This window comes from Mercenaria mercenaria, chromosome 15, assembly GCF_021730395.1.
Source record: "Mercenaria mercenaria strain notata chromosome 15, MADL_Memer_1, whole genome shotgun sequence".
In the NCBI taxonomy this organism is placed as follows: Eukaryota; Metazoa; Mollusca; class Bivalvia; order Venerida; family Veneridae; genus Mercenaria; species Mercenaria mercenaria.
In genome coordinates this window covers 36,035,771-36,053,552 of record NC_069375.1, presented here as the reverse complement: position 1 = coordinate 36,053,552, position 17,782 = coordinate 36,035,771, and the positions used below count along the sequence as shown (strand labels likewise).

General features: G+C 34.9%; 1 protein-coding gene across 1 annotated transcript in view; it reads left to right on the top strand.

Annotated features, from left to right (window-relative positions):
* Positions 1-417: 417 nt before the first annotated feature.
* LOC123551108 (ER degradation-enhancing alpha-mannosidase-like protein 3) overlaps positions 418-17,782 on the top strand; it is a 38,567-nt gene continuing 21,202 nt past the window's right edge. Inside the window, exons 1-9 of the mRNA XM_045339812.2 lie at positions 418-685; positions 6,934-6,979; positions 7,702-7,802; positions 8,879-8,918; positions 9,821-9,933; positions 12,987-13,140; positions 13,492-13,620; positions 14,217-14,322; positions 16,354-16,451. Of these exons, the coding sequence (XP_045195747.2) occupies positions 576-685; positions 6,934-6,979; positions 7,702-7,802; positions 8,879-8,918; positions 9,821-9,933; positions 12,987-13,140; positions 13,492-13,620; positions 14,217-14,322; positions 16,354-16,451 (897 nt within the window). The 5' untranslated portion in view covers positions 418-575. The remainder of the gene's footprint in view (positions 686-6,933; positions 6,980-7,701; positions 7,803-8,878; positions 8,919-9,820; positions 9,934-12,986; positions 13,141-13,491; positions 13,621-14,216; positions 14,323-16,353; positions 16,452-17,782) is intronic.

Genomic DNA, 17,782 nt, shown 5'->3' with positions numbered 1-17,782 from the left:
AGCATAGCCCGCATCAGACGTCACAGTAAACCTCCTTGAATATATGTGTTTTTCAAATTCCTTCTGCAAACTTATTAAGTCACTCTGTTTCAGTATAGTCTTAAAAATATAGATAAATAACTGTCTTACACTAAAGCAACAGAATGAGGTCTAAATTCAACTTAATACATCAAGTACTGACTACTGTGCATAATTATGCTACATTTATTTAAGAAGATGTTAGGACATTAAACATATTGTCTTGGCCTAGATCTAATATATGTCACTGTCAGTTTGTAACTAAATACTTGTTATTCTCATTCTTTTCGTGTAAATCATGTATAATTACCATAAGAATAGGCTGTGGCGCGTCTTTAATCACACGGGTTTGCGACGACAACAACAATATGAAGTTATTCATCAATAATTTAGCGTGTATCAGATTTGACAACATGGCAGATAAACATTTCCTGAATTAGAAAAAAAATGTTTATAATAGTAATTTCTCAATCTCTGAAAGGATTTTGTCGGTTTATTTAAGTGACACGATATTCTTTTAAATATAATGTACACGTACTAAATAGATATCTACAAAAATGACTTCCAGTAAGCTCACAATTTATTTAGCTATCACCGTGTTTATTTTGGTTGTGCTGGAAGAACACCAAAGTTATGGAATGGATATAGACACTAAACGAAGCCTTAGGTAAAGTGCATTTAGGTGTTTTTGTTGTATATGTTGTAGGATACACCAGCGGATTCAGAGGGGGGCGCACCCGTCGCGCGCCCCTTATAAGATCGCCAGAGCATAAGCAGGCTGGTAACATTGCCCGATCGGGCTTTCGACATAAAAACTAATTTTTCTTGAAAATTAGTAAAGATATTTCTTTCAAACTTGGTCCATTTATTAAGCATTTCATATGACATAAATTAAAATAAAAATAACTTGGTTGCCTTCAGTTTTGGAAGAATTATTTCCCCTTTTCAGATTTTTATGATGCATAATTTTTAAAGTCCAAAAAAGACATGTTCTAATGCTAAGTTTAAAACAAAAAAGGGTTCAATGGCTTTCTAATGCTCTTAATTATTGCGCTAGTACATGAATGTATATATTTTACTGTGCTTTCACTAACAACATTATAGAAAAATGTTAGTTATAAAAAAATTGTTCATACATCTGCACTAGAAACAAAGTATTAACCTTAAATACATAGAATAAAGGTATTGGCGCACAAGTTTTGAGCAATAGAAACCCATTGATCCCTTTTCTGTTTCAAACATTTCATTAAAACATAATTTGTTTGGACTTCAAAAATTATGCATCATAAAATTCTGAAAAACGGAAATAATTCTAAAAAAACTGAATGCAACAATGTTATTTCTACCAGAGTATGCGTCATATGTTATGCTTAATTAATGGACCAAGTTTGAAAGAAATATCTTCATTATTTTTCAAGAAACATTAGTTTGTATGCCTAAAGCCCGATCGGGCAATGTGACCAGCCTGATAAGTATACCGTCCATCTGTTATGTCGCGGTACTTGACATAATTTTGAGGTAACAACATGAAATAAGAAACAACACAATAGAGTATTTCTTGCCTTTACCACAATATTTCATGTCATATGCATCGATAATTGTGTGAAAATAAATCAGATATCATTCAAGAAACATCCTTGTGTACTTCGAACAACAATAATCAGCCATTGTCATCATGCGACGTCACATCACTAATTTCGTGGTATAGGTCAACAATTGTGGCAATCAAACAATCAAAGGTTAAACAAAAGCACTAAATATTACTCAAACATTGAAAAGCTATCTAAGTCAAACTAACAGGAACACTCAAGTCATTAAACGCCTATTTAAACTATTTTTTATCATCTGCTTACATTGGCACTATCGAAATTATTCTTTGGGCAGTGGACACACCAGATATTTTGAAAGTAAACCACAAGGTCGCAGGCGTGGCCATAATGTATCGGAGCCTAAGAATTGTACTTTTAGTTTTACTGAATATTTTCTATCTGATATTTATCTAACGTGTTCCAGTTCACTGCAAAGTATCATAGGGTATTTTAAAGGGATAGTTGCGGGACCCCCATCCCCCCCCCCCCCCCCCCCCCCCCCGTAAATTCCGTCGAGTTAGGACGTTTTGATGTTTCACCTAATAGTAATACTGATATTTTATTCATTTTCATCTAGCTGGAGATGTTACGTAAAATTTGGTGTTCTCTAACCTATGGGCGGTACTTAATTTGCATAATTAATGAGGACAAATGCCAAACGGCATTCTAGTCTATCAAAAAATTTACATCTCAAATCCCTGCTAAAAATAAGTAAAATCACATGTTTTTGGTCAAAAAAGAATATCACAGATGGATTTCAGTTATGTCAACATGTCACATGTATTGATTTATCACACAAACCAGATGACAAACAATAATTCAACTGTCATAAGCATTTAATTAAGAAAGGCTTTTTAACTTCTTTCTTAAAGTTAAACCTAGTGTGGTGACCTATGGACAGGGATATAAACTAGCTATTTTTATTTAGGGGCCCAGACTGTCAAAAATAAAATTTTAACATTAGGTATATGGGCATTATAAAATTTCTCCAACAATTTAGGGGCCCAGCCCAAAATCTAGGGGCCATGGGCTACTGGGCCCCTGCTAATATATATCCCTGATTGGAATGTATTGATTCAGGTAGTGAATTCCATGTTATAGTAAAAAGTTGTGGCTGCTGCAGAGTCAATGGAAGGAACAAAAAAATTTGATCTCCTTGTACTATAATTGCAGACATGGGCTTTTCTGACAAAGTTATCTTTCATGTATGATGGACATTTGTCATGATAAATCTTATGAACATGATTTAGACTCAGCTGTTTGACTCTATCCTCAATTTTTAACAGCTCAAGTTTATGAAAATCTGAACAAATCAGAACAAGTAAGAGATGTCTGAGCAGGTACATTCAGTATGAATCTGACTACTTTGTTCTGAGTAACCTGGAGCTTGGACCTCAAAGTTTTGCTCAAACTACTATACCAGGCAGAACAAGTGTAGTCAAACAAGCACTGAACAAGAGAATTACAAAGCGTCTTCCAAGTACTAAAATCAAGGACATTACTCAGGGTTTTTTTTCCTCAGAAAATTTCTTTTAAATCATGCAGTTTTCCCCAAAAATTTACTTTACGTCAGGTTTTTTTTTATTCCCCTTTGCCCAAATACCCAGCTATTTTTCCCCCAAATCACAGACCTGGCCCCTTCTCCTCCTGGTAAAAATAAACCTGTTACTATATCTATTATACATAAATTTTTGTCTGGTACTGGTATTAACCTTTTTAATAATATCTTTGGCACATATACTTCCTGAAAGTGAACTATCTAACACATGGCCCAAATACTTGACTGAGTTTTGGGATTTAATAACTTGGTTGTTACAGATTACAAAAAAAAATCATCAACTTTATTTAATTTAATTAAGACATTGGTATGGAAATACATGACATCCTTGATGTAATTCAAATGTTCACATGCAGCATGATCTTGGCATTTTCTAGCTGCTAGCATGGTGTTACTTTGTGCTGTACTGGTGGCAAGTATATAATAATATGTGTAAGCACACTTGTATTTATATACATAGTTTAGGTTATTTCTGTTGACTTAGATAATACAGAAAAAAAATCAAAGACATCCAGAGTCAATGAAAATGCCTGGAACTCACAAATGACCTTTTTGTGTATATAGGTATTATTACAAGTGTAACAGATGTTATTTTGAGGACAAAATTGAAATGAAATAGTTTTCAGCAGTTTTCAGAGTCTGTGTGTATATTTATGGATTGGGAAATCTTTAAATTTATAGATCTAAGATTGTCTGTAAAATTACCTGCCTATAACAGCTCAATCATTGCCAATTCTTGGACAGAATATATAATTTTAGGTATTTATTTCTACTTAGATGCCATCATGGTTTACTAATTATTGCAGTTTCCTGACAAGTATCCGGAATTTCTTTGAATTTATCAGTAAGAAACATATTGTTCTGTCACAGCTGTTGTTGATCATAAAATATATATATGAATTTGTAATTAACAGTTTTATTAACAGCTCAATTTCTTATTGATACTACATTTTGTACATATATACATTGTACATGTGTACATTTATTTACTGTTTAGATATTTTGCTGAACTTCTTGAGTTTCTCAGAAATTAAATAGTTGGTCAGCTGGTATATATGCCAGCCCTTTTTTTGTAAATTTGGGGAAGGGTACCAGGTCCCTTTTGGAGGGGAAATTTAAGTCGCGAAATCATTGTTTGGAGGAATATATTTGCTGAAAAAAAATCAGGACTGAAAATTAAAACTAATTTCATTTTTTTTTTGCATGGGGAATTTTTGGCCAAGGTGGGGAAAAAAGTATACTTTTTAGATTGGGGAATGGGGCCGAATTTCTGCCCTAAAATCAGCATAAAAAAAGGCCTGTATGCAGTCTATACTCCCAAAACATACACACATTTAACCCTTACCCTGTTAAATTTCTATAATGAACTCGTCCATCTTTCAGTTTGGACGGTACCATTAACAGTTAAAAGGGGTGCTTACCAAAAAGATACTGGCTGAATAGCGAACAGAGCAGATCATTATCAGACTGCATGGATGTGCAAGCTGATCATGATCTACACTGGTCGCAAAGGCAGAATCAATTGTTTCCAGCATGGTAAGGGTTAATCAAGATTTTTTTTAGAATTACACACATAATTATATGCATTTTGATATGCATTAAAATCATTTGAATTGCATATATTGGAAATTTAATTGCATATTTATTCAAATACACAGATTATCTGTTGCTCTGATGCAAATTATTGTTAAAATTGTACAAAATGATCAAACCATTATGAAAATGGAATCACTTTCACCTACTTTTATTCTCTTCCATTTTTGACATGTGTGTCTTAAAAAGATATTTCCTGTATGCCCTCTAAAATTGTATATAGTAATACCATCATTTTCATTCATTATTCTTGGAGGTCTGCTGTAGTTCTCAAGACTTTAAAGTTCTACTTTACCAGTAAATATTTTTATGCCCCCGGCATCTACTGATGCAAGAAGCATATAGTGATTGTCCTGTCTGTCCGTCCGTTCGTCCGTCCGTACGAGGTTAACAAAATGGGACCGTTTCGTCTAGCATCAATACCCCTTACTAGAATGACTTGATACTAATGCAGATGTAACCTATGACCATTCCTCATCTTCAGACATCACCTGACCACAGTTTGACCTTGACCTTGAACTTGACCTCATTTTGAACTTAGGTTGCTTTGTATCGACAAGGATGCCACCAGGGGCATCAAGCGTTTATTGAACGCAGCTCCTTGTTTTGTCCTATATTGTGAAATCACAAAATGTTTTGCCAGAAGTGCTGTTTCTTAAGTATGTTATTTCTAGCATCAGAATGTTTTGAAGGGGAAAAATAAATGGGAATTTTATTTGTTAGTTTCTATGAAAGTTATTTCCACATAAATAATGATAAATATTCATAATGTTGATTTATATTGATTTCATTGCACATATGATTTGTAAGTTCAAATTATGCCAACAGTTTTTGTCAGTAGCATGGCTGGTTATTAGACCCAAAGGCTAATCCGCTCGCTTAGCTCAAAATGGAGAGCATCGATCTAGGGGTCGTGAATTCGATCCTTGGGCGGGCCGTATGTCCTCCGTGATGATTTGATAAAAGACATTGTGTCTGAAATCTTTCGTCCTCCACCTCTGATTCCTTTGGGGAAGTAAGTGGCAGTTAATTGCGGAGAACAGGTTTGTACTGAACACTGGTTAGGTTAACTTCCTGCTGTTACATAACTGAAATACTGAACATTGAAAAATGCTGTTGAACTGAAAGCCTGGCAAAGGCTGGAGTGTGCACATGATTTTCTTGAGCATTGATGATGGTTATTATGAGGAAGTAAAAATATTGTTGCAAAATTTTCAGGTTCAAAATTGGTTATATTAAGTCTCTAAATATACATCAAAAGAAACCAGATATGTTTTACAGTTCAATTATTTATTGCAAAGCATGCCACAATTATTTTCTGTGAAGCATTCCACTGAACCCCGCTCCCCCTGACCCTACTAATTTGTGTCTGCAATCTATTTGGAGCTAAATATGTCAACTGGTGATGCATATGACACAGATTGGAAAGAACAACTCAAAATGTATGTTGGCTCCAGAGAATATATAAAGTAACGCCAGTCTAGAGTCAGTCAACTTTTAGAGCCTATTAAATTGTAATATTACATTAGAAATTAAGTAATTTTAAGTATGAGATGAAAACTTGGTCTATTGTAACGTAAAAAAATTGTTATTTCTTTCACGGTTGCTGATTTTATGATACCATACATTCAGTGAACTTTATACCTTCAGTGTACCAAGTTAACAAATATTTGTTGAGCAGGATAATGGGTTGAACCCGAACAGTCAATCTAGGGCATGAATAAATAATGTATAACAACTTTAATGTAGAATCTTTTTTATTAAAATTTTAATGGTTACCATACTCTAATTAAATGTTCAACTTAAAGTCACTTCCAGTTTTGGTTCATATTGGAGTGAATGGTAATCATACATAACTTTTCACAACTTGTCTACAACTGTATATTTTAGTATGACCAAAATTTGACACATTAAACAAGTATATATATACAATTTTCATCATTAACTCATTGCTCTCTCAAAATTTGTGTTATTTAAGATATGATATTATCATGATTATCAAGAGTCATTTCAGGTTTGACATGAAAAGTCTCACGAGTCTCATGAGCCTTTATACCCAGGAAAGGTTGAATCATCACGCTTTGCTCTAGCACAGACCACTGGGATTTTTTTTACTGTACTAAGCTGAAACAGGGTTTGTGCAAGATCGTTGATAGTTCTTAATTTTGTTTCCAGGTTAAAGGTGGTTGAGATGTTCAAACATGCATATGGTGCTTACATGGTGAGTATATATGCCCCTCATTTTAGAAGTCATTCTGTATATTGAGTAATAGTTGAGTTGATTTAAAGTTTGCTAGTTTTTGTGAAATTATAACCGTTGTGAATATCATAATTATAATCATCTGCAAAAGAAGAATAACTGGTAACTAAAAAGCACATTTCTTAACTAGAAACAGATGCGAAATTACCAGATTTGCAGTATACATGTAATCAGTTGACACTATATTAAAACAGAGGAATATTAATATACAAAGTACTTAATAATTTGCCCTTTTCATTTTACAAGCAGAACGGAAAACTGTTGTTGAAGCTTAAAGAACAGTTAACATCTTTAGTTGCTTTTGCAAATACATTATTTTAAAGATGAAAACCATTTAGTACTTTTTTTGGTCTGATTAGCAAACTGCTTATGACAGCTTATATCAACGTAATCCTGGCTTATTTTGTTGCTGTATGTAAGGATGAAATCTGAGCCGTGCCATGGGAAAACCAACATAATGACTTTGCGACCAGCATGGATCCAGACCAGCCTGCGCATCCGCGCAGTCTGGTCAGGATCCATGCTGTTCGCTAACGGTTTCTCTAATTGCAGTAGGCTTTAGAAGTGTACAGCATGGATCCTGACCAGACTGCACGGATGCGCAGGCTGGTCTGGATCCATGCTGGTCGCAAACCCACTATGTTGGTTTTCTCATGGCACGGCTCATCTGATTATGTTTTCAGAAACATGCGTTCCCAGCTGATGAGTTAATGCCATTAAGCTGTAAGGGTCGTTACAGAGGTTCAGAACCTAGCAGAGGGGATGTTGATGATAGTTTAGGGAAGTAAGTATAGTTAGACTACTTGGGGTTGTCACAAGTAAAATGGGGTATAAAGTCTGTTTAGGGAAGGTAAGTGGTATGAGTGAACCACTTGCATAAGTATCAAGTTATCAAGTTAAATTACATTGTCCTTCTGCGAAGAAAAGATAGTTGAACTGGTTGTTGGAGCCATAACAAAGATATCGAATCAAGTAGAAGTTCCGAGCTATTGTGGAGGGAATTCAAATGACAGATTAGAGAATTTAATATTGTTTGACTAGTTATGAGAGCCATAATAGAAGTTCTGAGCTGGGTAGAGGTTCAGACGCGAAATTAATATTGTCAGCCTAGATATGAGAGTCATAGAGGGCTGGTGGTCTAGTGGTAACATGCTTAAACTGTCAACCCAGAGGTCTGGGGTTTCAATCCCGGTCCAGGCACTGGAAATTTCTGAGATGCTCTTGAGTATCTCCCACCTAACTAGAGGCCTGTACTGGTTCTTCGCAGGAAAGACGGCTTCGCGTGTATCAGTGCTATACACCGGGCACGTTAAAGAACCAGACTGTCTATTTGCAAAGAGCTAGACTAAGCTAGCTGGACACGTCTGTATCTAAAAAGTTCTCTCTGTCTGTTCTGGGGGCTTTACATCACTCTGTCCCTCTGGTCAGATCGCTCTGTGTCTGTACTTTTAGAGGATGAATTTTGCGCCCTGTGTGGCTGCGTTTGCTATATGTAAAGCGCCTTTGAACATGTTTATCATGAAAAGGGCACTATATAAATCTGTTATAATAATAATAATAGAGGTATAGAGTCATGGGGAGGTAATTTAGTTGACTGTTGAGTTTAAGTGTAAAACAAAATTTAAGGGTCGTAACAGGGGTTCAGATTTAAGTTGAGGGTATTTGAATGACAGTTACAATACAGATGGAATTTATTTCTCCATTTAGACGAAAGTGTGTTTAGGATATAAATTTATTCTCAAACATGAACAATATGTTGGTATCTACTGTCATATTATATTTTCCACTTGATTGGTAATGTCATCAAGCTATAATTTGCAAACTGTCATTTGTTTTAATCACTTTTTTTCTCTTTTTCAGTTTTACCCTATCATTGATTGACAGTTTAGACACACTTGCTGTAAGTATATTTTCTTTGTCTTGTAAATGGCATGATATCTTCAACTTCAATTTTTTCTTCCACAGTGTTCATAAATTTCCAATTTATATAATTTTACAAAACCAAGCTGTTCCATAATTTCCAAATCTGAAATTTACTTTGAAATATTAATATTTAATATTTGTTGGGGACTAATTTTCATTGATTTGTTGGTTATGTAAATCAACTTCGAAACTTCAGTAAAAAAATAAAATTAGTGTCTATTTTATCTTCAAAAGTTGGAATCCACAATTTTATTTCCACATGAAATGACTGTTTTATTTAAAACTCACTAAATTCCCTGAAGTTACATGATTTCACAGTAGGGGACAATCAGACTTTATTATTGAAAAGTATTATTATAATGACAATTTGATCAATTATTGAAGCTGCATTATTGATAAAAGCAATTTGATCTGCATCAGCATAATTTTACTGAAAGCAAGCTCATTAATTTTATGATTTCATATGATTCAGTAATACATGATGAACTATTTTTCCAACGAACTTAACACTGATTATATATAAAGGTAATTCTTTTTACTGAAAAAGGGTTCAAATTTGTAAATTACTTCGATTCTGTGAAGTTATAAATATACATGGAGGTCTACTTTTCATGGATTTCGTGGTTGGGTTAATTCATGAAATTAGATTCTAAAGAACATAATTAAATTTTCGTTAATTTGATTTAAAAAAAAGAGAACCCTGCAAATTCACGTTCCAATGAAATAATTGTTAAAGCCAAAACCAGGAAATTTCATGCTCATAGAATCAAATGATTTTACTGTATATTCTAGGAATTGGTTGTTTTTGATCAGGTTCATGAATTAAATAATAGTTTCTTGGTAATTCTCTTACATTATGCTTTTAATGTTGTATTGTAGGTTATGGGAGATATACCAGAGTTTGAGAAAGCTGTGTCTCTAGTTATTAATACAGTAAAGTTTGATACTGATGTCATGGTGTCTGTGTTTGAGACCAACATCCGAGTTGTAGGGTAAGTGTCATTGTTTCATTTGATTTGCTTGAACACAATAGCGTCTGTTTGAAACCAACATTCTAGCTCTTGGGTAAGTTTGTTTGTTTCGTTTGATTTGGTTGAATGTAAGAGTGGGGTGTTTGAGACCAAAATCTCATTACAGTTTTCCATTATTTCCAGCTTGTTCTTGCAAGCGACATACCAATACCCTATCTGAGACATGCATTGATTATAAATGGATCTAAATGTTATTATGTCTATGGTCATATTGTCACAGAGAAAATAAGTTGTGAATCAAACACATGCTTGGTTGTTAGAAACCCCATAACCATGTTAAATATTTAGCTAAACATAATAGATGAAACATTTTTAGCTCACCTGTCACATAGTGACAAGGTGAGCATTTGTGATCACTCTTTGTCCGTCGTCAGTCCGTGCATGCGTGCGTGAGTCCGTCAACAATTTCTTGTCTGCACGATAGTGGTTTCATTTATGATTTTATTTTAACCAAACTTGCACACAACTTGTATCACCATAAGATCTCGGTTTCTTTCTTGAACTGGCCAGATCCCATTATGGGTTCCAGAGTTATGGCCCCTGAAAGGGCCAAAATTAGCTATTTTGACCTTGTCTGCACAATAGCAGCTTTATTTATGATTTTATTTTTACCAAACTGGCACACAACTTGTATCACCATTAGATCTTGGTTCCTTTCTTGAACTGGCCAGATTCCGTTATGGGTTCCAGAGTTATGGCCCCTGAAAGGGCCAGAATTAGCTATTTTGACCTTGTCTGCACAATAGCAGCTTCATTTATGATTTTATTTTAACCAAACTTGCACTCAAATTGTATCACTATAAGATCTTGGTTCCTTTCTTGAACTGGTGGGATTCCGTTATGGGTTCCAGAGTTATGGCCCCTGAAAGAGCCAGAATTAGCTATTAGCTCATCTGATTTTTTGAAAAAAAATGATGAGTTATTGTCATCACTTGAGCGGTTGTCGGCGTCGGCGTCTGCGACGGCGTTGCCTGGTTAAGTTTTATGTTTAGGTCAGCTTTTCTCCTAAACTATCAAAGCTATTGCTTTGAAACTTGGAATACTTGTTCACCATCATAAGCTGACCCTGTATAGCAAGAAACATAACTCCATCTTGCTTTTTGCAAGATTTATGGCCCCTTTTGTACTTAGAAAATATCAGATTTCTTGGTTAAGTTTTATGTTTAGGTCAACTTTTCTCCTAAACTATCAAAGCTATTGCTTTGAAACTTGGAATACTTGTTCACCATCATAAGCAGACCCTGTACATCAAGAAACATAACTCCATCTTGCTTTTTGCAAGAATTATTGCCCCTTTTGGACTTAGAAAATCAGTTTTCTTGGTTAAGTTTTATGTTTAGGTCAGCTTTTATCCTAAACTATCAAAGCTATTGCTTTAAACCTTGCAACACTTGTTCACCATCATAAGCTGACCCTGTACAGCAAGAAACATAACTCCATCCTGCTTTTTGCAAGATTTATGGCCCCTTTTAGACTTATAAAATATCAGATATTTTGGTTAAGTTTTATGTTCAGGTCAACTTTTTCTCTTAAACTATCAAAGCTATTGCTTTGAAACTTGCAACACTTGTTCACCATCATAAACTGACCCTGTACAGCAAGCAACATAACTCCATCCTGCTTTTTGCAATAATTATTGCCCCTTTTGGACTTAGAAAATCATTTTCTTGGTTGAGTATTATGTTTAAGGCAACTTTTCTCATCAAAGCTATTGCTTTAAAACTTGCAACAGTTTTTCACCATCATAAGTGGACACTGTACATCAAGAAACATAACTCTATCCTGCTTTTTGCAAGAGTGATGGCCCTTTTTAGACTTAGAAAATCATGGGTAGGACAATGTTTCTATTATACAAAAAAAATCAGATGAGCTTCAGCACCCGCAAGGCGGTGCTCTTGTTTTGACCTTGTCTGCACAATAGCAGCTTCATTTATGATTTGAATTTAATCAAACTTGCACAAAACTTGTGTCGCCATAAGATCTCAGTTCCTTTGTTGAACTGGCCAGATCCCATAATGGGTTTCAGAGTTATGGCCCCTGAAAGGGCCAAAATTAGCTATTTTGACCTTGTCTGCACAATAGCAGCTTCATTTATGATTTGATTTTAACCAAACTGGCACACAACTTGTATCACCACAAGATCTTGGTTCCTTTCTTGAACTGGCCAGATTCCATCATGGGTTCCAGAGTTATGGCCCCTTAAAGGTCCAACATTGGCTATGTTGGCTTTTGCAGCCATATAGAGACTTCATTTATGGTTTTATTTGATACAAACTTCCAAAATATTTTCAACAACAATAAATCTTGGATTCCATGACAAATCAGATCCAATTGTAGGTTCCAGATTTATTTATATCTGATTACCTTCCCTGATTATAATCAAAATGGATTTATATCAGTAAGTACTTATAGGACTTATTTGAAATTTCATTATTGTCATTAGTTGGACTGAGCCAATCAGGGTAGATAACTATGGACTGATTTTATGTCAAATTACCTCCCTTTATTTCAAATTAAAATGGGTATATCTCCATAACTAATGAAGATACTGATCTGAAATTTCATTTATGTCAACAGATTTATTTGGCAGATCCTTCTTTTGTTCACTTACAATAATTTTCTTTTTAATTACTTCCCTTTTATGTTACTATAAATAGCTTATTTTTAGTAACTTTTTTATCATTGGCCGTAGGGAAAAACCGAGACCACTTTTCTGTGGTATAACATGGATGGTACCTCCAATTTTTAGGTGTATTTTGACATATCTGTACCTTTTAAGAATTTTTTTTCTTTTTGGTTAATTTTCTTCCCTTTGTTGTTCCTGTCCTGTAGATATTTTTTCTGAGGACCTTCTTGTCCTCAAGTGCAATGATAACAGGTGAGCGATATAGGGCCATCATGGCCCTCTTGTTAAGTATTTTTATGCAAATTTGTTTTTCTTACTGTGACTAATTCACAGTTCAATACTAATTCACAGTTCAGTAATAAATTATTGAAGTTATTATTTTTTCCAGTGGTTTATTAGGAGGTCATGTTCTAGCATCCTACTTCAAGAGGAAGAAACATTCAATGGACTGGTACAAGGATGAACTATTGTTGATGGCTAAAGATATTGGTACCCGGCTTTTACCAGCTTTCAATACCACAACAGGGATACCATATCCTAGGGTAAGAAATCTGGTTCAATTTCTGTAATACAGATGGTGTAGTCAAGACAGTGAAAAACTACCAGTTGTCGAGTGCTCAAATGTTTTTGTTCACAACAAAATAATGTCTGAAGTCATACACCAGATTTATATTGGGAAGTTGTCAATTGCATGAGCAGAAAATGTTAGATCTTTACTATAACACATAAAAAGATTTAAATCCAGAAAAACTAATGTGTTAGAAAGTAAAAGCTAAAATCTTGAGGTCTGTCTATGACTTGAATTCTAGGTTTGTTTCCCATAAGCAGTGTTGCTAAAAATGTTCAGGCCCATCTTGTGTTGTTGACAAACTACAAAAGTAAGTTTTTTACAGATCAACCTGAAACATGGTATCAACAGGGATGTTAGCATCAACTACAGAGACACCTGTACAGCCTGTGCTGGCACTATGATACTAGAGTTTGCTGCCCTTAGTCGACTTACAGGAGATCCAGTGTTTGAGGTTTGTAGTGTTGTAAAAATGCAAGTCTATTTTAGCATTATTTTTCCACAGGTGTTGGAACTTTGTTTAGGATGGCTCCTTGGAGCCAAATTTGAGTCCACCACAAGAGTTAGTGTTTAATATATAGTCAGAAAGTGCTAAGCATAGAACCTATTTGTTTTATATATAACATAGACTAGTGGTACCCTACCAGGGTTATTCGATGGTGCCTACTATCAGATTTGAGGCTTCCATAAGGGTCAGTGAATTACATAGAGTTGATATAAGAAAGACTAAAAATTTATTTTATTTTCTAAAGTATATGGGTGTTGCAACTTTGCTGATCTCTCAAGTGATGAGTGTCAGACTTAGCTTCATATTCGTCTCCTGCTTTTGGGTTGAAACTCTAAAATTAAAAATGGATACTCATTGAGTTCAAACTTTATCTTGAAAATTTTGGGTGCGATTGTTGTAATTTTAGCAAGGGTTAGATAAAAAAAAATACTATTTATGAGAAATGATGAAAAAAAATGCTTTGTATTAAGGTGTATGATCAGACAGTGTGTACATTTATGGTTAAAACTGTCTTTGTAATCTAGTATATTATAATTTTATAGGAGAAAGCCCACAAAGCGATGGACTATTTATGGAACCAGAGGCACCGGAGTAGTGATCTAGTTGGTACTGTTATCAATATACACAATGGCGACTGGATTAGGAGAGGTATGTGTTAGGTTAGGGCTTCGGAAATTTGCCGGTTTGTCGGTTTTGGACCGATTTTTGACTTTTCAGACCGATTCGTGAAGAGAAAAGACGAAAAAAATCGGTCCCGTAAAAATGGAGAAAAGTATAAATTTCGGTCTGATATCTCAATACACGATCACCTGCCAAGTAGGAAATTGTTGGTCGCACCTTCAGATAATCAATAAACGTGTCAATCGGTCTGATTGTCACTTTGATAATCGGTCCGTAATTAGCGCGTGACGCAATCAGTGCTCACGCGGCACATCCTTTAATGTTTGCAGACAGCCGACTGCGGTGTATTAAACATTTTTGACTGGTTTCCTAACGTTTCTGACCGGACCCAAATCATTTCGACGGGGATCCACTTCTTTTATTTAGAATCAGACGGATGGTTTATTTCAAAAGGCTATGTTTGATCACGGTAACAAACAAATGGTCGCTGCATTTAATCAAAAAGCTATAATAATAATTGTACATTACAGGTCTTTGATTTAATGAGACATCACACGGAAAACCGATAAAAATAACTTTTATAATTACTTGATTTGAAAAAATTACATGATTCATTTGTTGGGGCTCCAGTTGAAACAAATGCAGAAAATCGTCTTTGCAACCCGACTGTACAAAAAAGAAAAAAATGGATGGGCAACAACGAATGATAAAGAAAACCGGAGTGGCACTGTTTATCAAATCGGTCTTTTAAAAAACGTTTCAAAATGAAATTTTGTTTACATCAGAAGAGAACATATAACTTTATAAAATGTAGTTGCTTGTCGAAGTACAACGTAAGTGAAATGAAATATCCGTGGCCAACCCGCGTGATGTTTTGGTACTATACATGCGGGAAATTCGATCTCAGTGTTCAAATAACGTACACATTCGGTCCACGGCAGAGTATTCTTTAAATACTGAGGCTGTTTAGCAGAGAATATGTGTCGTGTAACTCACGCATTGTATTTTATAGAATTCCGTCAAAGAATGAGGAAACATCACAAAGTATCTGCCGTGTATACCGTATCAAAGTCACGTGCGTTGGCTTTTAGACTAGTTACGCACACGGTGTCAATGCCTCGTATTATCTCGGAAAAACATCGAAATTTAAACAAAGTAACGATCACACATAACACTGAATAACTGTCTTCATTGTATGGTAACGCGCGGTGACTGGTAACTCAGTTTTAATGCATGACATGCTTATTTCTTTACCCTATCACGTTTTACAAAATCTGTAATATTGGGAATGCGGTGGGTGGGGTAGCGCCGATGTCAGGATTTTCGTTTCGGACCGATTGAGTTATCAAAATTTCCGGAGCCCTGGTTGGAAATATCACATTGAGAATCCTTCTGCCTATTTGCCATAACATCAAAGTGGCATGGCCATTTGACAGAAAATGGTGTCTGATTAAGAGCTTGAAAAAAAAGCTGATGCTTTGGGCAATTTCTAATTGTGATAAGATTATGGATAACATTTTCTGCTAATAATTACAAAGTGAATTGTGAAAAGCTGTTACGAATATAAAGCAGTATTCTTTCGGAAAAAGAATCCAGCAACATCACAAAGTTGCTGACTTTAAATCACATAGACTTTACTCCTTACAGCTGTAGGCTGAAAATCTGGGGTTGTAGAATTCTTTCTAATGAAGAAGCCATCCATCTGACTTACGGAAGTTTATTTGTTCTACCCTGGTCATACTTGTGTCTGAAACAACATGTCAGTGATAACGCCTTTAGTTTTAAAAACTTTTAATAGTAACTGTTGTAGGGCTGTTCAAATATATTAATAGAACACCTTTCACTTGCGTGATAGATAACTATGAAGTAAATATTATAATAAAATTGTGCTTTATTATCTAGCCTAATATGACCTAAAATGATGGTAGCTCGAAAATTGCAGTACGACCAAACGAAAAACATAATAGTAAAAATAATCTGGAAAAAAAAATGTCCACGTGACTGTAATAATGTTTTAACTGAGTGTTTTCTCAGTATGTCAATACTTGTTTGTTTCAGAGAGCGGTGTTGGAGCTGGAATAGACTCGTACTACGAGTATGTACTGAAGGCTTATATCCTGCTAGGGGATGACACCTACCTCACTAGATTTAATAAGGTAAAAATTTAAAACTGCAATTTGTCAAGTTACTATAAATTTTGATAATATTTACTTCACATTAACATCCCTGCACACTTTCTTTTGTATGTAGTTAATGTCTGAAATACTCCAAGTGATGTTGCTTATGAAAAGGGACAGAACCCACTAAAAAGGAAAATTTGTGCTACAGTGAAACACCGCTCTCTCAATTTATCCATGGTTTCGAGCGACCCAAACATTGACCAACATACGAAGAAAATTGAAGTTTGTTTTACCAATTGGCAGAGGAAATGGTGATGCGTAATAATAACACACTCGTGACATTTTCAAAAAAGTATTACAAACGTTATTTATGATAGATTGTAAATGGCAGATGTGAAGAAACAGCTAAGACATTTTACATTTTTTAGCTCATCTGATTTTTTGAAAAAAAATGATGAGTTATTGTCATCACTTGAGCGGTTGTCGGCGTCGGCGTCGGCGTTGCCTGGTTAAGTTTTATGTTTAGGTCAGCTTTTCTCCTAAACTATCAAAGCTATTGCTTTGAAACTTGGAATACTTGTTCACCATCATAAGCTGACCCTGTATAGCAAGAAACATAACTCCATCTTGCTTTTTGCAAGATTTATGGCCCCTTTTGTACTTAGAAAATATCAGATTTCTTGGTTAAGTTTTATGTTTAGGTCAACTTTTCTCCTAAACTATCAAAGCTTTTGCTTTGAAACTTGGAATACTTGTTCACCATCATAAGCAGACCCTGTACATCAAGAAACATAACTCCATCTTGCTTTTTGCAAGAATTATTGCCCCTTTTGGACTTAGAAAATCAGTTTTCTTGGTTAAGTTTTATGTTTAGGTCAGCTTTTATCCTAAACTATCAAAGCTATTCCTTTAAAACTTGCAACACTTGTTCACCATCATAAGCTGACCCTGTACAGCAAGAAACATAACTCCATCCTGCTTTTTGCAAGATTTATGGCCCCTTTTGGACTTAGAAAATATCAGATTTCTTGGTTAAGTTTTATGTTTAGGTCTACTTTTTCTCTTAAACTATCAAAGCTATTGCTTTAAAACTTGCAACTCTTGTTCACCATCATAAGCTGACCCTGTACAGCAAGCAACATAACTCCATCCTGCTTTTTGCAATAATTATTGCCCCTTTTGGACTTAAAAAAATCATTTTCTTGGTTGAATATTATGTTTAAAACAACTTTTCTCATAAACTATCAAAGCTATTGCTTTAAAACTTGCAACAGTTTTTCACCATCATAAGTGGACACTGTACATCAAGAAACATAACTCTATCCTGCTTTTTGCAAGAGTGATGGCCCTTTTTAGACTTAGAAAAT